This window comes from Manis pentadactyla, chromosome 1 (genome assembly GCF_030020395.1).
Source record: "Manis pentadactyla isolate mManPen7 chromosome 1, mManPen7.hap1, whole genome shotgun sequence".
NCBI lineage: Eukaryota > Metazoa > Chordata > Mammalia > Pholidota > Manidae > Manis > Manis pentadactyla.
Window position 1 is genome coordinate 15,970,795 of NC_080019.1, and position 25,486 is coordinate 15,996,280.

The following is a 25,486-nucleotide window of genomic DNA, read 5'->3' on the forward strand; positions in this document are numbered from 1 at the left end:
TTAAGGGTAGGTGTGTCCTATTTAAACTTATCTATAATCCACACACTCTATCTGTCCTTTCTGGGCAATCTCCCAGTTTAAACAATTTTAAAAGCATCCCTTGCGATGAGTCCCTTACTCCATTTCAGCCCTATCACCACTCAGTGAGCATTTGTGTGAATCACTGATTCTGTCTTAAAAATCTCATGTGGGAATACAGAGGCAGATGCACTTTTACTTTCTGATAGAAAAGTATAGTTTTTAACTTAATTGTTGTAGCTGCTCTTTTAAAAATATTCCTAATAGAGCTTTTGACAGATATGAAATTTGTCAGTTTTTAGATTTTTTTGTATAGTTAAGTATTATGATTTATATAATGATCCTACAATATTATTTAATAGAAGCAGCACCATGGGATCTGTTTTTTAAAATGTAATTTGCAAAATCATGGAAGCACTGAGCATGTTTTACTATTGTAAATTGATTTGGATAACCATGGCTTGCTACCTTTATTTCAGATGCAAGTATGCTCTAAGAATATGATGATAGTTGGGCATAATGAAATGCAGGTATAACCAGTTTTCTAGCTGTACAGACAACATAGCTAGATGGAGCAGAGTAAGGGCAAAGAGACTGGTGAAGCCCTTAGCTTGTATTCATGTAGACACAGCACATAAAACACAAGTTCTCTCCTTATTTTCAACACCTACACTTGAGCAGGAAGAGCCGTATGCCTAGCTGCCAGGACCTTGTCTCTGCGGCACAAGTTGCATGTTCCTAGGTACGCTCTACTCTTCATCTGTTTTACTGCACATACATTTCCACCTACAAGTCTTCTAAAGTTAGAGACTATTATTTATTTTACTGATCCTTATTAAAATGTTGGATGGGAGGGAGATTATATAGAGTGAGATGTGCTCAGTGCCCCACAATCTCGTTTAGAACCATGGTGCAGGGCTGGGCAGCAGGTGAGAACTGCGGGTACAGGGCAAGCCCGGATTCAGGGGTGAGGAAAGGTGGGTGGGGTAAAGACTGGAGAATGGAAAAAGGAGGTGTCAAAGGAAAATTTGGAGATTAATATTTGTACCTACGATATGGCCAATTCACTCATCCATCAATAGTTTCTTAAGCTAATGACAAAGCTGTTTCATTTCCTAACAGTAACACTGAAGACTGACGCTAACCGTTCATTGGCAACCACTGACTGCGCACCGACACATAAAATGATTCAATACATTCACAGACCAGCTTTTTTTTTTTGAATAAGCTTATTTTACATATTTTTTTTTCTTGTGCAACAGAAAATGTTTCTGCAATCGAAGTTATAAATCTTCAGGAGGTAACTATTTTTCCAGTTTTCCTCTTCCCATGCCAGTTTTGACAAGTGCCATTAAATGTTTTCCAAAACGCAAGTCTTATTATCACTAAACAAAATTACCAAATGTTTTGATATTTTAGGTAAATGTTATTTTTAGTGTCAAAAATGACTGTAGTTCTTTTCTAAAAAAATAACTTCCACCTTTATGAAAAATAATCATTAGTCATTAGATGCTCTTGGAGATGCTCTATATGGGAGAACAAAATTTCATATTTGACGTTTATTATCCAAAATACAATATTAGTACAAACCAAAGAGACTAAGATGTTAAAAAAAAATTGGACAGAATTTGAATCTTATATTTTCATATATTAAAATTAGGCCCAGATAACAAAAGTCTAGCCAATACAGGCAAGGGACATTGGAAATATAACTGTTGTTCCTCATATATTTAAAAAATGTTTTGTGCAGCTAAGTCATGATTGCTTCCATAAACCAGATTAATATTCAAAATTGACTTTTAAAAATAATTTAATAAAATCACCTAAGATGGGAGCAGTTTTTACCTGTGTATAGTCAGTGAAGATTGTGTGGGAGTTAGAACTTGGCGAGTAGAGAACACAACCAATATCCTGATGTAGGGGTGGAAATAATTTACAAAATTAATTTAATAAAATGCCTAGAACAGTAACTAACAATTATTAACAAAATAACAATGAAGCTGTCTGTGTTTGCAATTAACAACACATTTAAGCAAAGTTCAATATAAAAATAATACACAGTGAACTGATATCTTACATAACAATAAAAATTAATGTTCGCATGGAAGACCTAGAGTTACAACACCCTAAATGCCTCTAAACAGCCCTTTGCTCTAATGTCCAGTTGTGTAGAACACAGCTCACTGCAGCCTCAGATGCCAACAGGAACAGTCAGAATATTTTACAAGTGCAACACTGCATTTCAACTGTCACACAGAGTAAATTGATGTGCTTATTTCAACAAAAGTCCCATGGTTAGTAACTCCCAACTCCAGAGTAGCTTTTTTGTTTTTATAATTTCTAGTAATAACTGTGGTTCTTAAAGATATCTAAAGTCAATATTCGAATTGTACTGCTTTCTGAAAGGATCAATGTTTATCCTGAAAGTTTCACTGTAATTTACCCCTAAATTTTACTCCATGTTGAAAAGTTTCACCACAAAAAAAATCTACTATTTATTTATGTCAAGTCGATTCTATTACATTTTGTAGGACAAGCACAGGTTGTTTATGAGGGCAAGCTGGGTTTCAACATCTAGCTTCACATGGAGACCCTGGAATGTTACAGATCTTCTCTCTCAGTTCAGCGACAGAACTGATCATCACCGCAGCTCTATGGGGGAGCACAGAGTTCAAAAAGAGCTAGTGCCGTGCACCCAGCAGTGGGCTAGGCACAGTATATACACTAAGCATGTGATGGGTTTTTTTCCTCTCTTTCCCATTCCTGATATATTCTGTCTAATTGCAGAAAAGTGAAAAAGTATAGAAGTCCCTGGAATAAATCAGCTCCACTAAAAAGCTCATTATCCTGCAGGCATTAGTTGATATATTTCCAAAGTAACATTCAGTAAGATCCAAGGATTGGTTCTACAACAAGTATTTACATATTATAATTCATATGCAAGAAAAGATTTTTCAGGAAGGCAATGAAAAAAAATAAGCTACATCTGTGTGTATAGTTTAATTTTGTAAAAATGAGGAAGAATACCTAATTTCCCTAAATGTTGAATGTTCACGGACAGGTAACAGAAACAAAGCCACTTCATAAAATAAATGCCATGAACACCAGGAAATATCAAAAGAGTTTCTGTAAAGGAAAGAGACTTCTTTTAAATGGGGTCAATAATAACGAGAAGTTCCCATTATTTGCCCATAAAACTTCCTAAGAAAGGTGCTACTTCAGACAGAATTCTAGCAGAACTTGGCACATTAGCTTTTCAACCACCCACCATTTTTTAGCCTCTTGCAGCTTCACACACTCATACAATCTCACATGTACATACATTATTACTAAAAAAACATAGGGCTTTAAAGCAGGAAATTCATTTTCTACCACAAAAGCAGGTTACTGTATTTATCCCCAATGTTCTCAGTTGCAGAAACAGATTTTCCTCACAGAGCTGTTATTAACGTGCACAATCATGCACCACATTTCAGAGTGTGTGCCTGGAGGGTCTGTTCGATCATGTGCAGGAATTCTAAGGCGTTAAAAGTAGTGGTTCTACAGGACAAGTGCTACCCTTTGCCATGATCTACTCTTGATATATTTAACAAGTCTTTAAATGCCACCAGCCAGACAAGGGGATACATTCAGAGTCTACAGGTGTTTGGCTCAAAGGTCAAAAACTTCGTTTAAAAAAGATGTATGGAATAGCACCATAGAAAAATCCTTCAGAAACAGATCCATTTTTCCAACACTGCATTTTTTTTACACTAAAAATAGAGATCTCTCAGTGCTTCCAAGGCCTACCTCTGCTTCATTTCATTGCATTGTTTTTAAATACAACACGAACCATGACATCATCAGCAATAACAACTACAACAGGTGAACGACAAGAGGAAGATGACTGCAGAAGGGGTGGCTTGACAGGAGCCATCCAGGCAGTTGGGAGGAGAGTCCTTTCACACCTGCTGGGAGCTCTCTCTCAAGGTTCCAAAGATAGCACAAGGCCTCTTGGGTTTGGTGTGAAAAGCAGCACTTTTTCTGAAAGAACTGTTTCCCAGTCAACTGGGCATTTTCCAGCAATTAAATGCACTATGTTGAGAATTCTGTTGCCATAGTAGACACCACTGACTTTACAGACGTGTGAAAATTAAGTCAATGAAGTGGTATCAAGGTCACTCGTGTTTCAAGGAGGTTAATCTAGCCTGCAAGTGAAAATAATGAAGCTGAAGTGTTCCAGTTTCCAAACATCGGACACACACACACTGAAAGTACAAACCACCCGGAAAACACGCTCATTCACAACGTCTTATATGGAACTAGTTTTCATGGTGGTTAAGAAACAGAGCCAAAGCAATCATCCTAAGGTACAAGGAGCGGGCTTTCCAGTTTATGACTTGCAAGATCATTTTATTTCTCCCCGATCTTGAAAAAAAAAGTCCAAAGAATGCTCTGTAGGGTCACAGACCCCGACCTGAACTGTCTGAGTTGTGAGGCATCCACGTCAAGCTGTGAGCAGGAGCCTGGACAGTCTTCCTAAAGCACGTGACGCTCTTCTACCAGTTTTATTTATATTTATGCCAATGAGCTTGCAGTCCAAATATCCTGGTGAAGCCGATCAGGAAACTTCTCTTTTAGTACAGAGAGAACTCTGGTCTTAACAGTTTTCGTCTGTTCAAACTTCTTATATAAAATATTTATGCTAATATCTTCATTTAAAAAAATACGTCTCTTCTCCATTATACACATCTCTTTACGTTCCGATGGAGGCTTGGTGTTATTTTTTGGTATGTGTTGTACCTGGATATCTAATGCTTTTGTATCTTATATGAAATCCCTTCTTGCTGATTGTATCATCCGTGTGAAAATGAATTAAAACTGCATCTCCAAGGGAGTAGATCTCTTCTGGCGGCTGAAGACAGAAACAAATAAGCAGATGAACAAAAGAATGAGTCACTTTTTCTTCAATGTAATTCAAGTTTGGGAATTTAATTTTTGATGGGGGAGTGGATAAGTTAATCCTCCCAACACCCTTGAAAGGTGGATACGAGTGACTTCTTTGTTTTACAGAGGAGAGAGCTTGGGTTTCAGGGCAGCTAACGGCGTGCCCAAGATCACATGGCCAGGCAGTGAGGTAGCAGGACTTGGAACGTAAGTCTTTTTCCAAGTTCTGGAACTTGGTGGTTTTTTCCAAGATTTTAAGCCAAGTTCCTCTGATTTACAAATGAACCTGAGTTCAGAGAGGATAAAGAGACATTAAATCTGTTTCAGAAGCTGCACTGAGATAGAGGCACCCCTGGGATCTAAATCAGTACCTTCTTGTTGTAATAATCTAAGGGACAAGAAACTCTTTTGTCTCATTTCAGTTACTATTGGGACGGAAGTTCAATATTATTAAAGTTCAGCTTTATTATAACCATTAAATACCGGTAGACAATTAGAAAGATGGGACTGACGTCTTGGAAACAAAATACATATTCAAAGGTCGTTGGCTACCAACGCAATGAGTCCCGGAGAAGCACTGAGAAACTTAAGCTTTCTTCTCCCAATTTCTCGCGGTGACACCCACGACCTGTGTCTGGCACGCTGTCCTGCAAAGTGACGTGTTTCAGTGGGACCACATTCTGGCAGCACAAGCTCACACAGCAGTGGGGACCCTGCCACTGGCCTAGTGCACTTGTTGAGAGGAGAACACCCATTTGAACGGTGTGCCTGTTATTTCTCCTCATGCACTCTGAGAAGTCTACGGGCTCTGCAAGGTCCTGTGTTTCAGTGTATTGCTTTTAGATTAAATATTTAAATATTTATTGCACACAATAAAACACAGCAATAAAGAAGCTAGAGTGTGGACTGTAACAAGAAACTATAGCTGCTGAATCAGATTGTCTTGGAGATTATCGAGCAAATAAATGCACTGAAGATGGAAGGGGGGCGGGCCTCGGTCTGTCAACGCATTCATGACACAAGCTACTTTTTTTTGGAAAAACACTGCTGGTCTGCAAATGTTGCCCCGTCATCCTGAGTCACAGGCCTTTCCCAGCACATCTGTGCATCCTGCCTACTTACCCCCGATCCGCAGAACCGACCCAGCCCCACGACCGCCGGGGCCAGGCCCTCGAAGAGCTCCACATAGTCGTAGCCGCAGTCAGCTTCCTCCTCCACCTCGAAGGTCTGGAAGGACAGCTCCAGGCGAGAGCCCCGCTCGGACACCAGCAGCCACTCACAGTCCGCCTGCCCCGGGTAGTTGTTGTCCCCAAACTGCGCATGCGAGTACAGGTCCCTGGGCCCCGGCTCCGCTCGCAGCCGGCCGCCGCACTCTGCGCGGGGAAGGGAGACGGGTCAGCTCGGGGGCGCCGCAGCTCTGACCCGCAGGGTGACACGACGCAGGCAAAGTGCAAATGGGGCTACAGCACCAGTCTTAGCGGGGTTTGGGGATCTAATGAACACATGAAGATCCTTTAAGCAGGTGCCTGCCATAGCGTACCTCTCAACAAGTATTTTTATTGTTATACCTCACGTTGCTTTTAGTTCCAAATGACTGTTTTCATGGTCAGTGTCTTAAATTCAAGTGCAATCTGTGTAATTTGAGAACACAGAATCCAGAGGAATAATAATTAAAAAGCAACAAAATATATGAAGTTTCTGTGTGTGTGTGTGTGTGTGTGTGTGTGTGTGTGTGTATGCGTTAGGTAGAACTCTCCACATAGAGTATGCAGAACAGTACTACTTAGGTAGAAATATGTATCTAATTAAAAACATGCACACATCATTCATTATAGTTACCTTCATAGTTCTAGAACATATTTAGTTATATTTTCTGTTTGTAATAATAAAAAGTCTTTACTGTTGTTATTACAGTTTCTTTTTCAGAAATTAGTAAACATGTGCTTTACCGTTTTCATTAGAGGTAAATAGACCAAGGAAATAATTATGTGCATGAAAAAATTTACGGTTGGTGTAATTTAGAGGTAAAAGTTTTCAAAAAAAATTTCTTAGTTATGCTTTGTAGTCTGAGCCCCAATACTTCATAACTAAATATTTACTAAAGGCAGAGGACAGGAGAAAGTAGGGTTTCTTTCTGTTTGTGAAGCACTGAGGGTTCTGGAAGCAGAAATTTCAGTGCTAAAACCAGGAAAATTCCTGGGAAAGCTGGGAAGACTTAGGGTGGGGGGTGCCAAAGCTAAAATGTGGAAAGATTTGGACAAGCCAAGCGCTGGGTACCAAAACACAGTTCGCAAACTCTCTCTTGGCTGTCTGTGACCAGAAGTCCTTGAGGCTGGATTAGGCAGCTATGATTCCTACTTGTATTTTGGGGTTTATATTTGGTTCATCCACGATGCAGTTCGGTATCTTTAAATAAGAAAAAGTTCTGAATCCCAATGAGGAGAGTCATGAGAGTGGCCCCCCCATAGGGCTCATTATGGGATGGATCCAGATGCCCGTCTTCCAGATAGCAGGTGGGGCACCTCGCCTGATTAATTTACTTATATGGAAGTATAGTTGATTGACAGCATTATACTGGTTTCAGGTGTCCACAGAGTGATTCGGCAGTTATATGAAATGCTCACCACGGTAAGTATGCTTATCAGCTGTCACCGTACTGAGTTCCGACAGTACTGCTGATCATGTTTCCTATGCTGTGACTTACTGATTTGATAACTGGATGCCCATACCTCTTAATGCCCCTTAATCTTACACAATCTGTCCATACCAGAGCAACTGTTACACCTTGAATACGTGCAAAAACATGTGCTAGACTCACTCCAGTAATGCTGGAGGACCAGTCAGCCTGGGACACCCTCCCTGGAAGCCAGCGACTGGATACAGAGTGCCCTCCCTGCCCTCCGGTTGCTTCTCTCATCCCAAGAACTCAAAGAATTTAGTCTTGTCCCAGGACAGAGCTCCACAGCCAATTTGCCTGGGTCCAAATCTGAGCTCTGCTCTTGTTCGGCTGCAGGGCTGCGTCCCATGCCTCATTTATGAAATGGGGAGCGTGGACAGCACTCACGCCACACAGTCCAGAGGAAGAGTAGGTGCATTAAGATGCATAAAATGCTCAAAGTCTACCTGGCACATGCGAAAAGCCATGTAAGGTGAGCTACCATCATCATGTTCCAGTGAGAACATCTAAGCGACACCACCTATATCCACTCAGGTAAGAAAGGAAAAGCCAGAAAAATAGAAAAACATTGTAAAACACTATTAATCCATTATTGGAAAGGATGAATTATATTTTTGAAGGCCTGCAAAATATACTGTAAAAAATATTTTAGGATTCAATATGTAAATGTCTAAGCATTTCATTTGCACATTTTTAATAATTCTACCTATTCTCAAAGATTGATACATTGTTTTGTTTTTAACTTTTAAACTGTCTGCAACTGTATTGACTTTATTCCTGAAGTGGTGGACTGTGAGATGGGGAGGAGGCTCTTGCTTCTGTGTGCCCATTTAATGGAAACAAAGGAGCAAAACGAAGGCCAGGAGCCAGAAGAGAATTCTCTGCCAGCCACAGTTTGGAACAAAGTCAAGGAAGAAATGAAGTATTTGAACAAAATGGGAAAGGAGACGTCACAAGGCTTTTGGGAATCTGAAAATGACAGTGAGAAGCATTACGTGGTTTTGTCAAAAACTTCTAGGAAATAGCAATATTCAAAATAAATGACTTGCACTACATTTAACGGTGACTTAAAATGTTTCAGAAAGTTCCCCTGTTTGCACATGTTTCAGTACATGACTTCATTCCTAGGGGTTGCTATTCAAGCTCATAAATCTGGAATTAATGACCCAAACACAAAAAGAAAGAAAGAAAAAGCGGGGGAATTTAGGACTCAGAATACCTTTTTTAAGAATGAACATTTTAATATTATGTTCATAAGAGGTGTGATTTTGCTGTGCCCTGAGAGAAATTCCATGAGCAGAAAATAGCAGGCAGCCTGAGGCTAAGTGCCTGTGACTGTCTTTGAGAATCCTTGTGGCAGTTCTTCAAAATATGGTCAATATACCATCTAAACAGGGTTAATTCAACATTAACATAAAAGAAGATTTTTAGGTAAACACATTCCCTGCAAATGTCCCTATTCATTTACCAAGTTGGGACCAACAGAAAAGCAATAGTTCAGCATTTCAGCAATACTATTTTTAAATCACTCATTTGAAAATACAAGCTGCCAGAGCATCTTCTCCAGAATTCTGAGAAATGGAAAATGAACCTGGGCAAGGAAGGTAACAAGAAGGGAAGAAAAACCCAGGGTGGCCTTTATTTTAATTTGGAAAGACATGTTTGCTTATTTCCTGGGAAATTATTACATTTCTGGAGAGATCTTATACCTTGATCTAGAAATGTTTTTAGTGGGCATTTCAACTTAACTGAATTATATCAAATTTCCTTTTTAAGAAGCTTAATAATGCACTGATATTTTAAATGTCATTGACAGATAGTATCATGCCTTATGCTATAGAAGTTCTTCTAGACAATACCAAAAATGCCATGTTTTAAAATATTACTTCCACCCCCACATTTCTTCTCTTTTTCTATATAACAGAGATTTCCTCTGAGAGAATACACAGGATCTTTTTTTTTTTTTTTCACTGAAAGAGTTGTTTCCTTCAGTTAGTTTAGTTAAGGCTGGTATAATACCATTCAATATCTGATTAAGATAAATTTGGCCTTAGAATTTGAAACTATAGTCAGAGGAAAAGAAGGATCTCCAATAAATTCCACTTCCCATGGATTTGAACAGATTACTTGTGAAAAAAATAGACGTAAAGCTGTATTAGAAAATATTTCTAATCACCTGGTTGCAAAATCCCTAGCTTTTCTTGTACAAAAAAATTAAATTGTATATGGAAATAAAAATTTACTCAAGTAAATTAAAATGTATACTTCAGTGTCCAGCAATAAAGGTTACATGTATTCCAGGAAGCAATAAATAATGAATGTGACAGATGTGGTTCTGGATTTGGTTGTCTTGTCAGCTGAAAGTGTCCAAAAATCAGAAGCTACACATAAGACTACATACAGTCAATAGGCAGGAATTCCTTCTAGTTTCCTACAAATTCCCACAAATTCCTAGTTTTTACTATAAATTATTAATACCTTATGATGTCTATCCAAAGCAGGTGTCAAATAAATGTTTGATGAAAGAAAAATAAAAAGTGGGCAGTATGTAAGAATAGTTCAGCATGTATGGCTACCAGAAAGTGACAGTATTAAATAAATCTACCCAGAAATTCCAACATAGCTGATTAAGTGAGGGTAAGAATATGCAGAAGAAAACAACACAAAACAAAGCAAGGAAACAAACTGTTGGTTGCCAGGGTAGGAGGGGGCTGAAAGGTGAAAGGGATAAAAAGGCACAACTTCCTGAAATAAGTAAGTCATGGGGATCAAAGTACAGCAGAGGGAATACAGTCAGTAATATTGTAATGACTTTGAGCTGTGACAGATGGTAGCCACACTTACCATGCAGAGCACTTTGTAATGTATAAAAATGTCAAGTCACTATTACGTACACCTGAGACTAATAGGACACTGAATGTCAATTATACTTCAACTAAAAACACATGAACAGATAATGCCAACAATTCTGCCAGGAACAATTTAACAGGAGATGGGAAGCCAGGATTCCAATCCCAACTGTTAGCTTTTGTGCTGTTCTGTTGTCATTTCCATTTTTGTCTCAGAATCCACACTTCTAAGATGACAGGACTGGACTAAATGATATCAAAGGTGTGTTTTGCCAACAAAATATGACGAGGTTGCTCATGTAGGTATTTGGACTTGTGTGAACTGACAGGGAAATAAAACGAGTCCAGTCAGTTAGATATTTGACCAGAGGATTAGTTTAAGACTTCTGTAAGAAAGCAGTCCATTTCTACCTATTGCTTCAGATAATAGTGATCCAGTTTGTATTGGTATCCTTCCTAATCCAAAAATTTTACATTAAGAGAAAATGTACTATACAGTGGAAAGTTATGTGGCCTTTGGAGACAGTCAGAATTAGGATAAAATCTGGGCTTTGACATAATTTTAGAATCTTTTCAAATTAATTCTCCAGATGTTTTATATTGTTTATTTGAAAAATGAAGATAATAATGCCTACAATACATGAATCTTTTAAGGACTGAACGTATGTAAAGTGTGTATGTTAAGTACATGGTTGTGCCTAAAATGCCAAGGAAATGTCAAATTCACTGCTGGCTGTCAGTACATGATCTCTGCTATAATAGATCCTGTCAATGGTTTCCTAATGATAATACGAACAATAGTGCATGATCAGAGGATATGCAAATTAAGGAGTTGTGGAGTTTTACAGCTGTAGAAAATCTTGAGACTATTATTTTACAGATGACAAACCTGAGATCCAAAGAAATTACCTTTTTCAAAGTTTTGAGCTAGGTACATGGCAGAGATGGACTAAAAACCCTGATTGTATTGACACACTGAAACATAATATAATCTTAATCTTTCCATTCAAAAAGGGTAAAAAGAGAAACTCTAAGGTAAGTTTTATTACACTAAGGGATTTGTAGGTAGATAATTTAAAAATACTAAATCATCAGCTATTCCAACAGTTTTGACAAAGTATTTTCACACTGCCTCCCTGGAACCAGTGATAGCCAGAATATTAAAATAAAAATGCCATGAACTCTGAGCTCTCAGAAAAATATTGGTGAAGTAATGAATTCCAATTTTTCCACCACTCTTTCAATGCATAACAAGATATCACAAAAATATTTAAAGAGTAAATGTTAAATATATGGAGAATCCTTTTTAGTAAGAAATTTCTATAGTCCATGAAAGATTTTTCTCAAACCAAAATATTTATATTAATCATAAGAAGCAATTAATTTGTATTAGTGATGAGTCAAACTATTACTCGTATGAATGAGATAGACTGACAATAGCCACTTCCTCACAAATAGATTTCAGTATAAATCTAACCTTCATAACAGAATATTCCAGAGTATATTGTTATTATAAAATAACATTGGACAAAGGCATGATTAAAATTCCAACAAAATAAGACAAAATAAGAACAATAAGCAGGAAAACCTGACAAAAATTACTACACTGAAATTGTTTCACGGACACATTTGTAAATGACTATACTGTGTTTTACACCAAGATTGCCTCTTAGTTTATGGACTGCTAATGCCGCTAGGTGTCACTATAAGCTAAATGACTGTGGTTTGTTTTTTAACTGAAAAAAGAAAAAAGGATATTCCTGGATATTTATAGGATATATTATTAAGCTGACTCTAATTTGTAAAAAAATGTTATTCTACATTATTGCCTAAAATTTTCCATATTTTTCTAAATTTTATTTTATTTCTTGAAGGCTTTCATTACAGCTCAAATTAAGGATTAAGATTAGGGAAGATGTGTTGCATACCAAACAAAAGGGGGAAGAAAAGAGATTCTGTAGAACACAGAGATAAACCCCAAATTTGATTTACAAAAATATATTAATGCAAAAGCTCTCTAACCAGGTGGGATGTTAAGGAAACCATAATTTTTTAATACCAAGCTATAGATTTCTATCGGTTAAACATAGCATACAAATCAAACTGCTAAAGAATACATTATGCAAATATTTAGTGACAGTTCTACTCGATCATGATGCATGAAACACGAATCAGATCAAACTTGTATTTCTTTCTGAGCAACTACAAAAATGTTTCAGTAGGATGTTGCCTGTTCTCACATATTCTGAAACATTTCTCACAGGGCTTCAGTGCTGTGCTTGGAGACTCACTTATGATCCTTTCATAGGATCCACTGCATTCACCTGAACAGATACCTGGGTCTTAGTCAGAAAAGAGACATATGGCCATGTTTGCTGACCTGTGGAATGTGTGGCTTGAAAGCCTTTCCTTTGAACAGATGCATCAGAAACAAAACGAACAAACATTTTATTTCCAGTAGCCACAAGGGGCTCTGGAATTTTGTTGCCACACAGTCGTCCAAGAATTGGTGATTTTTCCGTTTCTCCATCAAACACTTCCAAGTGATCATAAGCACATTCTTGATGCTGCTCAATCTCAAACTCACTAAAGGCCTATTAAAAAAGAGAGAAAGAAAGAAAGAAAGAAAAAGAAAAACAAAACACCACATATTACTCAAAGTGAATTATTGTCTTTGGAGCAGAAATGCAGATCAATAACATGTATAGGCCATACAAACAACTGAATCTATAAAGCACATTATTGAATGAGATGTGAAATCAAGGGAATGTAAAATCTTGGAAAATAACAATAACTCCATGTGCAATTCTATTATATGACTCTTGCAACTAATTCTATCATTGCAATTAAATCTTCTCCAGAATTCAGACAGATTATAATAACAAAATGATATTTCCATTTGAATTTAATTCTGAATTTATTCTAAGTACATCAGAAAGTTTTAAATAATTACATTAAAAAATTGATTCCTTTTGCATTTGATGACCATGAGTTATTGAACATCATCCCATCTTTGGAGACTTAAACTAAGAAAGAAACCCCATAGCAATCATTATATTGCCACAAAAGTTAAATTTAATAAATCTTAATAAAATAACTAAACCAAAGGGAGTTTTCACTATATATTTCTTTATTTAGCTCTTACAACCCATATTATTAGAGAATACTAATATGACTTTAGGTAGATTATTCTTAGTTTGCTTTCTGATAGATGGTACACTTATTTTAATATTTGGAGTTTTGCAAAGTTTTGTATGCATTGCCATTTAAAAATAATTCTATGTAGTGACTTTAAAAATAATTAAAATAATTAAAATAAATTAAATTAAAATAATTTAAAATAATTACCTGGGCAGTAATTTTTATGTGTATGTCTTAGCAAATTTTTAAAATAAAAATTCATTAAGTATATGTAACACATTAGATATCACCAAGGAAAATTTAACTGAGATTAACTGAAAATAATATTGCCCAAACTTAATAATTGCAGGAATTCTAGGTTATTATATACCATTGCCAAGTAAGGCTTTTTCCTTTCCTCAGAAAAACCATCATACAATCAATAAACAAACCATCACTCTTACTTAAGTCTATAGAGCAGAGATAAAAATACATAAAGAAAATAAACCTGAAGAAATGTAAATACACTTGAAAATTCATTAATCTTGCTACAGTCCCTGCAGCATAAAATATTTGCACATAAAGTTTTTACATACATGTTTTCTTCAGTGATCATAATTCTCAGCTTAATTAAGACACACATTTTAGTAAAGAAAAAAGTGACTAAGCATGGTTCTCCCTCAGTGCTGGGCAGGGTTACCTATTCCAAACCATACCACTGTTTGCCATCACCTCTGACTGTGGAGACATAGGGAAGGAATGAAGGAAACAGCTGGTATTAATTAGGGAGTAAGAAAAAAGAATGGACGTTACTTCAGGAAACATAGATGAGAAAGGGGGCTGATCCCTTTCTCATTCCACTGCACCTGCTTAAGGGATAAAGTCACATGTTATAACCAGCCAGCATCAGACAGGCACATTATCGTTGTAATCATCATGGGTAAAAAGGAATGTTCATTCAACCAGAGACACTGGATAGGGCCAAAAAGATCCAATATAGCACAAAGAATCTCAGTGGAAACAGAAACAGTGCAAGAAAACAGAATGGTGACGGAGAGATGGCAGCCTTCACTTGCCCTGGAGCAGGACGCTGGACGGGGTCGCCTCTGAAGGGGATGAGCACTTTCCAATCTCCCTAAGCCAGTGGCAGAGGGAGGAGAAGAGCACACAGAGTGCCCGGCACAGAGGAGCCCCTGAATGGACGCTGGCTGGTCGGCCAGACAGGTCTGCTCATCTTCCCACCCACCCACCACACGTCAAGGCCAGTGAGTGGATGGCAAAGCTGCGTGGGGGCACGCAGGGATCCCGGAGTCCATGGGATGTGCCCACCCACCTCTATGCCATTGTGGACACATGCACAGCCTTAATATCCATCTGCAACTGTTAAGAAACCAGTACAAGAAAATGGGCTTCACAACACCCAGGATTCCTTATTAAACATGAAACCACATTTCTGAATAATAAGATCCATGTTATTTCAAGAGGACAAAACATTGTTTCAGGAAAATAATATCTGTCTGCGTATCAAATACCTGTCTCTTCTGAGTGTGAGTTAAAGCCATCCTCCATCTGTTGGTATGAAGAGCAAAGGTTTTAGGTGTAGAGGAGGAAATGTAAGAATGGGGTGACGGTATTCTAAAACAGACCCTTTAAGTAAAAGTTGAAACTGGATCAGAATTGACAGACCACACATGTTCAGTCCACTGAAAACTAAGTAAACGAGATAACTAAGAGTCTTCATTCTCTGAGGAGATGCAGGTGTCTGGAATCAATCATAATGTCTGCTTTACGGAAGAGCCACAGTGCACAGGTGGCACTGAGCTGGTGGCCCAGGGCACCCTGGCACCTGGTCAGGAGCCAGCTGGCTCCAGCTTTTTATCAAACTACAAATGGAACCAGACTGACCCTAGAAAAGTCAAATTAGGCAAAGGTTTTGCAGCTTACAATTTCTTTGCAGCTGATAATTTCTCAAGGACGTGAACTACTATCATTCATTAGGGTTTTAATGAATTTCCCTCTTGGCACTGCCAACTTTCAGGTCAACTGCAAAGATTGGGAGGTCCTTTCTAGAAGGCAGCCTAACCGGAACGCTGCACAACACACAAGCGAAGTGTGACTAGTTCGCATGCTGAGGCTCCTAAACTGGCCCCAGCATCACAGAGACACCCACAGAGACAGACCTCAAGTACCATGATTTCACCACTATGAAAACATCGATAGGCATTACAGGGGCCCACGGGAAATTGGAAAACCCTTAAAAAAGTTTGTTACAGTTCTCAGAAACAGAATTACATAACTTATTGCTGTATTCTCAGACACAGGCTGAGCCTGAATCTCTCCGTGAGAATGAGGCAGAGATGAACATTTCCAGCCACCAGGAACCTGCTACAGAGATGTCCCCATCCCATGCCCAGATACTTAGAACCCCAAAATGACCTTCAGCTGTGTGATGGGGGCAGGGCAGCTACCAAGGCAGAGGTACAGGGCTATAAGGGACGTTCAACTACCTACTTTTGCTGAAATACTGTCCCCTTTTTGAGACTTTTAATTATTTTTTGTAAGCCTTTCCACTAAGCCTTTATGGATATGTTTTGTTCAAATATTTAAAAGTTACAGATACCATGCTTATGTTTCTATGATTTTAAGGTGACTAATCCAGACTTTAGAAAGACCAAAAAGAGCAAATAACCATGAGCTCTAGTCAGAAATCCTCATGCATTTCCCACAAGGCGAACTAAGAGATTAAGGAGTCTTCTGCAAAATAAATAAAATTGAACTCCTGTTTTAGTCTTTGGAAAGAGCAGCTGTGTATTTCTGGGACACCAAGCAAGCCTAATCTACCTGGCTGACCCCCAGCCAGGCTACTGCAGGCTGTCCCCACGTGCACATCTGCACAGGCACTTGACTGAAAATACAGGTGCTGCCAACAGATGAGGCCATGCAGAGTTACAACACATATTCACCAAGGACAAGAAAGTAAAATGAGAGCGCTTAATGCAGAAATAAAATTTAGCCAGAGTGACCGTGTAAACTGAGAGAATTAAAGATAGTGCCATGGTCTTGCATCTGTGAGGGGAGACTTAGGGCTCCCAGAACCCCCATTTATGTGTTTTCCAGTCTTTGGGAAGAACTGTCATTCAGTTTCCCACAAGATATTGGAAGGATTAGAGGCCACGAGAAAAAATGGCAGAGTAGAACACAAGCCCCAGGCTTCTGCTCAGAAGGCCCTTTCTTCTCCAGGAGTCCTCGACAACCCTGATCAGACCCGCTTCCTGTGGCTTTACAGAGAATCACGTAAAACTTGCAGGTATTTTTGTCTTCGGTCTCTAAATTGCAACTATAGCTACAACTCTTAGCATAACTCTAGGATATGGTAAATCAAATAAAATTATATAAGCACATTAACTTACTGCTGTCTGCTCCTGTAACAGGGACTTTGTTTTGTTTTGTTTTGTTTTGAATAAAGAGAAATTCCAAGCATGAAAAAGTACCACATATTTAAGACCAGTAGAGTCAGAACCAAGACAGGATGAAGCCAGGAATAATAAACGCTTGTCCTTATTCGTCGAAGGCTTTATCCTTTTTCTAGTAAGAAGACTTTTTTTCTCTAATTATCTTTCATTTGAGGTTTCTTTCTACCTCGGAGCTATTATCACGCATCAGCATGTCATGATTAAACACACACACACACAGAAACAGAACACATGCATCCTCATCCTATTGCTGCTGCAGCAAACTGCACCTCGCTGTCCCAGAGCCATGGGGTCAGCAGTCCACATGGGGGCAGGGTGCTGCTCTGGGGTCCCGGCTGAGGACCGGGGCCTTGCCCCTGCTCAGCTTCTGCAGGCTGCCACCTTCCCTGACTCGGGCCCTCCTCCTCTGTCTTCCAACCAGTGGTGTAGTGTGTCTTCTCCACCCAGATCTTCTGCTCCTCTGCGGACAACCTGTGACTACGCCAAGCCCACAGATGACCCAGGACAATCTCCCCATTTTCACTTAACACAGTTCCTTTGCCACATCTGGGGACACACACAGTTCTTGGGATTGCACACAGTTCTGGGGAGTGGGACATGGGTTTCTTGGGGTGGGGAGCTTGTCCTGCTACAGACAGCAGGACCGGATGGTTATATCCTCTGTGATTCAGGGAAAATGATGACAAATGCTTAGGACACCACAATTTCAAACTAGCCCCCAGCCTTCCTAGCCCAGCTCAACAAACTAGCCCAGAACCCCACAGGGAAAGTCTGACCTGCAGCCAGATTTTGTAACTAAACTTTTACCAGAATGCAGCCTCATCTGTTCATTTGTGCATTGCCTATGGGTGCTCTCTCGCTGAGATGGCAGAATTAAGTAGCTGTGATGTGACACAACGTCTATGACATCTGTAATATTTTCTATCTGGCTCTTTAGAGAAAGTGTTTTTTGACAAGTAATCATTAGCTACATTTTTAATGGTTATGATTGAATTTCAAATTCATAAGGCAACACAAAAACTTGATTGGAGTTGAATTATTTACTAAAATGGCATATAATTTTATTATTAACCTTTATCACACTTATTAAGACTCTTTTGATATCACATATCAATGTTTATTAGCATTAATAAAGCACCATGCCAAATTCACAAGGAAGTATTAGCTCTTAATTTCCAGATGAAGAAATCAAGGCTTTAAGGGGTTAAGTGTCTTTCCCAAGATAACATGGTTAGTTGGATGGGACTTTTAGTAAATAGAAATGCTAGGTGTGGACCCAAAGCTCTTTGAGTTCAAAATACACATTCCTCATCCATCCATATTTCTCTGATGCACGTTGGTCTTACTTTACTTATTGTAACTTTGTCTTACAGATGCTCTCCAGTTAAATTGTTATGTGTGCACACATGGCAGTTAGCATCTCTTTCCTCCCTAGTGCAGGAAGGCATCATGGAAAATAAGGCAGAATGAGAGGGAGAACGCTTATCAAGTCACCAACTGCCCGGGACTGCCTCCTCGCCTGTCGGCACTTTGTGATTCCGGTTTGAGATAATATCCATGGAGCCACTTTGAAACCTCGGCGCTATATACACATTGGCTCTTAGCGCTGTTGAGCCCAAGCACAGTTTTGTGAGCGCTGAGATGTGACCAGCTGAGCCACATTTTACTATTTGGAAGGAGGGCACTTTTAAGAAATTGAAAACTTGAGGACATTCATATTTCTACTTGTAGATTTACATATGAGAGAGTGTCTAAAATTTTAAGAAGTTTACTCCCAGGATCTCTGGCTCTCAGCTTTCTGGCTTATGACATTTCATATGAAGATAGTGTTCCAGTGTTTTATAAACTCAGAAAAGGGACATGAAAGAATACATAAAACATACTCACTCAAAAAACACAACTCCACTTAATTCTTATGTTCAACTTTAGGATAGTAAATTCATGATTTAGGGACAAATATTAGTGACTGTGTATTATTCAGTATAGACATAATTTATGTCATTACCATATTCAAATTGCTGTTTTGCATTACTGGGCAGTATTCACTATGACATTTTAAAAAATCACCTTTAAACATTTCCTGCTTGAATATCAGGTGGTATACTACAACCTAACAGCATTTTGGCTGCACATTCTGGACTTGACCCACAGCAAACCTGACCAGAGAGTATGGCCTAACTTCCCAGTGTTATCCTTGTGACCAGAAAACACGTGCAGTCCTCCTGTTTGAAAGCACATGTGGAATTAATGACAGCTACATATTCTTTGTCACTCTCCTGCTGAGAGATAAAGTCTAATTCTCTTCCCCTTGGATTCTGGCTGCCCTTTGTTATTTCTTTACCAATCGAATGTGCAGAGGTAAAGTTTTGGGGGCCCCTGTGACATCTCCCTGCTCCTCCCAAAACATTCCCCTTGGGCACCTGGAACTACCATGTTAAGAGCACAGCTCCCCTGGGACCACCAGGCTGGAAAGGTCATATGTGAATGCTCTGCTTGTCAGCTAAGAAGCCTCTCGGCCTCTCCACCAAGGTGACAGACACACAATTAAAACCATCACCCTCCAAACCAGACCACACCCCAGATGAAAATCGCTTACCAACTTCAGTTAATGCCATGGACAGCGTAAGAACTGCTAGCAAAGCATTGCTGGAGTTATAACCTTCCTGATATAAGATGGCACTTGTGTCAAGCCATGGGGTTTTGAGCTAGCTTATCACAGGGCAATAGGCAGCGAGACAGTGCATACAGGGGACTAGCTTCATCGTAAGGACAAGCCTCACATCTCTGTACTGCTACTGAGAGTTCAGTATTTATATTTCATGCAAGCACATGAGATGCGGATAACCCCATGTGACTAACATGACAAGTAATCCCTCACAGGAGTGCAGCTGTCTGTCAAACAGCACAGAATCTCTTGTAATTCTGCTTACTCCGTGATTATGAGGTTATCTAAATAACCTACAAATAGGCCAAATTCCCTAAAATAAAGGTTATCTCAGACAGTGGAAGAAGGTTTTCTTACACCTACACAATGCTACATGCATGCCAGTCAGCAGCACTTTGTAGCAAGTTCAAGGAACATTTGGGTCAGAACAATAGTAAACCTCTCAAAATTCACAAACAACATAGGTTTCATATCTCATGAAACTGTCTTCAAGGACAATGTCCTTTCCTTTGCTTCTCTATGAACAGGTGAAATATTTGGAAATGTCTCCTTATTTGCCATGCCACTAAGGAAAGAGGGCTGACAATCATGTTGTAAAGAAAGTCCTAGGTGCACAGAAGGACAGAAAATGTTTGATTTGCTTTTCTTCTTCCCCTTGGCCCACAGAGACTAGCTGGTAACTAAGTATCTTGGCCTAAGGGGTTAAAAGATTTAGTAATTCCCAAGTGTCCATGGAGTCCATTGTCCAAATTCGGTTTAGGTTCAAGTTCTTCCATGAAAATAAAGGATCCTAAAGAAACCAGGCAAAATGCATTCATGTTAAACAATATAACTTTTTGATTAAATGTCCTGTATGATCAGTGTCAGAGGACACGGGCAGGCTGTGAATGGCTTGAACTAGAAATATATAGTGTTGGCAAAGGTCCAGTGGTAGACACACACAGATGGTGACTTCAGTGTTAAGCAGATGACGTTAGTTAAGTACAAAAAGGGGGACAACCACAGTAAAATAAGCAACATGAAATGGTAAGAATTTAAAAATATGGAACTGAAATGTCACTGGAACTTGGTATAACCAGTGCCAGGACACAATTTCTCATGACTCTTTGTTGGGTATTGAGTCAGGTTTTATGTGAACATGATTGATGGGATCATAAAGGGGGAATCAGTATTATGTTCTGACTCAGAAGCTTTGGGGAGGCAGTAATGTATGTTTAAACAAGCCTTCCAGGTAATTCTGAATCAGGCAAATATTTGAGAAAACCTGGCTCAGACTATAACTACTATAAAGAACACAAAGTCAAATACTTTAAACAAAGATCAATATTTGCATTAAAGCTTTTTGTTTTCCTTCTTAGAGTCTAACAAGTAAGTATGATCACTGCTGAACAGACATGACCCTCATGTGGAATATGTAGTTTTTAAATTGGGGTTGTGAGGTGTTCTATTTCCCTGTGGGTATGTAGGAAGCCAGAACCAACCCTGCTTCTACCCCAACAACAAGAAAGTCCTAGTAAACCAAAAAAATCACAATTTTGCTAAACATATCCAAGAGCTGAAGTCCCTGGTCAACCAAGTAGAAAGAAAGCCCACTGCATCTTGGGGGCCTAGGGGACGAGATACAAGTGTGGGCTCACTGGTGGCAGACCACAAGGGGACAGGACACTGGGTGCGCCACAACTAGGGAAGAAATTATAACGGATCAGAAAAGGTGAGAGGGAGGAGCAGAGGGTCTTGTCGCCTCAGGGCAAAGGTGCAGACACACTGTGGCCAGGGAGAGGTCAAAACAAAACAAGCGACACTTCTACCTCTGGGCAGGTCCCCGACACAGCATCCTATACTGGTAACAGACGTCTGCTGCCCTGGGAAGGGGAAAGGAACCCTCTGTGGAGGGCCAGCCAGCAGTAGCTGATGGGGTGTGGATGCCAGAAGGAGAGGCAGGATCACCAAGAAAGGCCACATCTAAGCCCCCCCCACACAGGGCCTGCGCAGGGTGAAGGCTGGGCTACATCATCCCCCCAACTAGGTCAGTGAGCTCCAAATTACGGGCACACTGCAGCCTCCCCTGGGGGAAATTAAAGTGTGCACAAGGGAGCAGCCCCTGGTGGAAATGAACAGGGAAGTTGCAGACAAAGTTGCGACATTGAGAAAATACCTCTGACCTCCCAGCCTCCAATCTCAGGAAAAGGAATTCAAAGCCCATGGTGTGTTGCAGGGAATCACAGGAATGGGAGCACCCCAACTCAGCTGATACTGACTGGGTTCTCCAGGCAGCACCTCTCCGCACACACTGAGAGCCCAATAGAAGAGGTGTGTTCCTCTAGCTGCATCCACAATGTCTAGTGTTTAGTCAACAAGTACATGACACACAAACAGACAAGGAGAAAAATGCCCTGTGAGGAGAGAAAATAATAGAGCAGACACAGACATGCCCCCAGGTTCAAAATATTGAATGAAATTTAAAGTAATTATGAGTAAACTGTCAAATATTCTAGTGAAAATAAATGCAATATGAAAGATGTACAGGAATTTCAGCAGAGATGGCCCCATGGCCTGAGTGGTGTCCCCAAAACTCATACACTGGTGCCTTAATCCACAGTGTCCATGTACTGGGGGTGAGGCCTTCAGAGAGGCCATGAGGGAGCATCCTGCTAGGGAGATGAGGAGACGCTGTAGCACTTTCTCCCTGCAGCACAGAGGAGAGGCCAGGTGAGGCACAAGAAGGGAACCAACCATCCACAAGCCAGGAAAAGGGGTCTCACCAGACACCAAACCGGCAGCACCTTGATCTTGGACTTCTAGCCTCGAGAATTGTGAGAAAATTAAGTTTTGTGTAATTAGCTGCTTGGTCGGTATTTTGTTACAGCATCCACACAGACTAATACACTCTGGACACTGTGTAAGTCATCAGAATTGCTGGAAATAAAAATATGAAGGAAAAATATGGAAATAAAAATAAAAAAATAAAAAATTGCCAGGCTCATCAGCCGCTCTGGACAGCTGCAGAAGCAGGCACTGCATCTGAAGACAGCACTTCAGAAATCACTCAATTAACTTAAAAAGAGTGACAAAAAATAATGCGGCATCCAAGAGGTATGGGATAATGTGAAAGAATCCAGCATATTTGTAATTTGGATCCCAGGAAAAGAGAGACAATAGTGCAGAAGATTTTGTGAGGAAATAATGGTCAAGAATTTTTAAAAATTCATGACAGACACCACGAAACAGACGCAAGAAATTCAGAGAATTCTGAGAAGGATAAATCCTAAAAAATTACCAAGCACACACATACACACATGCTACATAAATTTATATTCAAGCTGCTGATAAAAAGAAAATGTCTAAGGCAGCCATAGGAAAAAGAATCATGCCTCTAAAGGAATAAAAATAAGATTTACAACAGACTTATTAAAAACTGAAAGAGGCAGAAAATGATGGAGCCAGGTGTTTACAGAGCAGGCAGGAAAATAGAATGGCCATCCTACAATTCTGTGCCTTAAGGAAATATCTTTAAAAATGGGGCACACAGACATACCCAACACAAAATATAAAAGGTAGCTCTTCAGACAAAAAGAGTATGATTCCAGACAAATTTCGGATCTACACAAAAAATTTCATCAGGAAACCTCTCTCCGCAGTTCCCTTAGCTAGCTGTGCCACTGAAAAAACGCAGCCTCTCTGTCTGGGGCTCGAGAAGGTTCGAAGAGGGACCCTCTCAATCAGCACCTGGGGTGGGATTGGAAAACAATCAGATCCCTGCAGGGCTGTCATCTCACATCCGGCATCCTCCCGAAGAGTGGTTGAAGTGAACTGATATATCTGGGAAGTTATTTCCTGATATTTTACAAATGCGGTTATTGTAAGGAACTCTGTGGACTATGAATGCCTTGACGACTGTCTCTAAATTTTATTATTATAATGTTTCAGATGAATAAGAGCTCTTCATTGGCCAAGAAAAATTCCCAAAATGCACTAAAAGAAATGGTTCAAAAACAGATTAAAAAAAAAAAAAAAAGCAAGACCCATCTCTATGCTGCTTACAAGAGACTCACCTCAAACCCAAAGACTATAGATAGGAACAAAGAAAGACTGAAGGAACAAAACAGCAGCACAATCATAGAACCTAAGACTGGATTAACAGTTACCAAAGGGAAAGGGACTGGGGAGGATGGGAGGGAAGGGAGGGTTAAGGGCGGGGAAAAAGAAAGGGGGCCTTATGATTAGCATGTATAATGTGGGGGGGGCATGGGGAGGGCTGTGCAACACAGAGAAGACAAGTAGTGATTATATGGCATCTTACTACGCTGATGGACAGTGACTATAATGGGGTTTGTGGGGGGACTTGGTGAAGGGGGACCCTAGTAAACATAATATTCTTCATGTAATTGTAGATTAATGACAACAAAATAAATTAATTAATTAATTTTAAAAAATACCCTACCTGTCAAAGCTGCCATTCAAAATAGAAAGGGAGATAGTTTCCGAGACAAGCAGAGGCTAAAGGAGGTCATAAGTACTAAACTAGCTTTACAAGAAATATTAAAGGCACTTATTTAAGTGGAAAAGAAAAGGCCAAAACTAGAAACAACAAAATAGTTGGAAGAAAAAAAATCTCTCTGATAAAAACAAACATATAGTAAAGATAGTGAGTCAACCACTTATAAAGCTACTATGAAGGTCATAAGACAAAAGTAGTAAAACCAACTCTATCTACAATAATTAGCTAAGGCATACACAAAATAAAAAGATGTAAAATATAACATAAAAATATATGGTGTAGTGGAGTAAAAAGTTAGTGCTTTTGGAATATTTTCAAACTTAAGTGACTACCAATATAAAATAGATTGCTGTATAGATAGGTTGTTATATAAGAACTTTATGGTAACCACAAATTGAAAGCCTATAGTATATACACACTAAGAAATAATAAAAAGAAAAAAAAAAGAAATGGTTCAAAGAGAACTCTAGAATTAAGCTTATGGCTGGACTAGTGCAGTAGACTACCAGAAATGGGCAGTGTATCCTCTGTACTGGTGCCTACCAAACTGTCCTAAGCCTTCCTGCTGGCATTCTCTCCTGCTTTTGACAGTAGCATACCACAGGAAATTATTAGAATTTCTCTATTCTTATATTTTCTTTCATGAGATTATACTCTTTAAGCACTCTGTAGCCTGTAATGAAATTTAATACATATTACCAGATAATTTAATAGTATAATAATTATTAGATAATATTAATATATGTTATCAGATAGCCAGGACAGAATGCAGGAGAGAGGACAAACATTACACTCATATGTGAATGTGATAGTGGGTAAAGCCTAAGGGTCTCAGCAACTGTCTAAAGAAGGCAACTATGTCACCCAAAAATAATGTCCCACAACCACAAGACAAAATGACACAGGCGTTGTGTAGGAAGTGCACACAGCTGACACACACAGCCAGCAGACACTACGCTGTGTTTAAGTGAACACTTGTTTTATTGCTTCCTTGCTACCCTTCTCTTCCTTCACTTATTTTCCCATCTGCCCACATGTTAGGAAGGAGCGGCTGCTGATTGATAGTAACTAATAATGGCTTTGAAGGCGTCCAGGTTCAGAGCATGGCGCAGAACCACATGCTGCCATTGTTAGCACCTCCATGCAGGAAATCAGGGATTTGTGCAGTGAAAGCAGGAAAACATAAGGAAGAAAATTTTTCCCAGCTGCCTGCTCACTCGATTTAATTCAGTGAACACTCATTCCATTTCCCGGTGCTAG

The 25,486-nt window shown here is 39.4% G+C and overlaps 1 protein-coding gene across 2 annotated transcripts in view; it reads right to left on the bottom strand.

Moving 5' to 3' along the window:
• Positions 1–1,474: 1,474 nt before the first annotated feature.
• Positions 1,475–25,486, bottom strand: part of TLL1 (tolloid like 1) — a 184,090-nt gene continuing 160,078 nt past the window's right edge. Inside the window, exons 20-22 of one of the 2 annotated variants that reach the window (XM_036889090.2) lie at positions 12,851–13,064; positions 6,067–6,317; positions 1,475–4,912 (exon numbers count right to left, since the gene is read on the bottom strand). In XM_036889090.2, coding sequence (XP_036744985.2) covers positions 4,778–4,912; positions 6,067–6,317; positions 12,851–13,064 — 600 coding nt within the window. In that variant the 3' untranslated portion in view covers positions 1,475–4,777. The remainder of the gene's footprint in view (positions 4,913–6,066; positions 6,318–12,850; positions 13,065–25,486) is intronic. The other variant, XM_036889091.2, reaches the window with a different exon arrangement.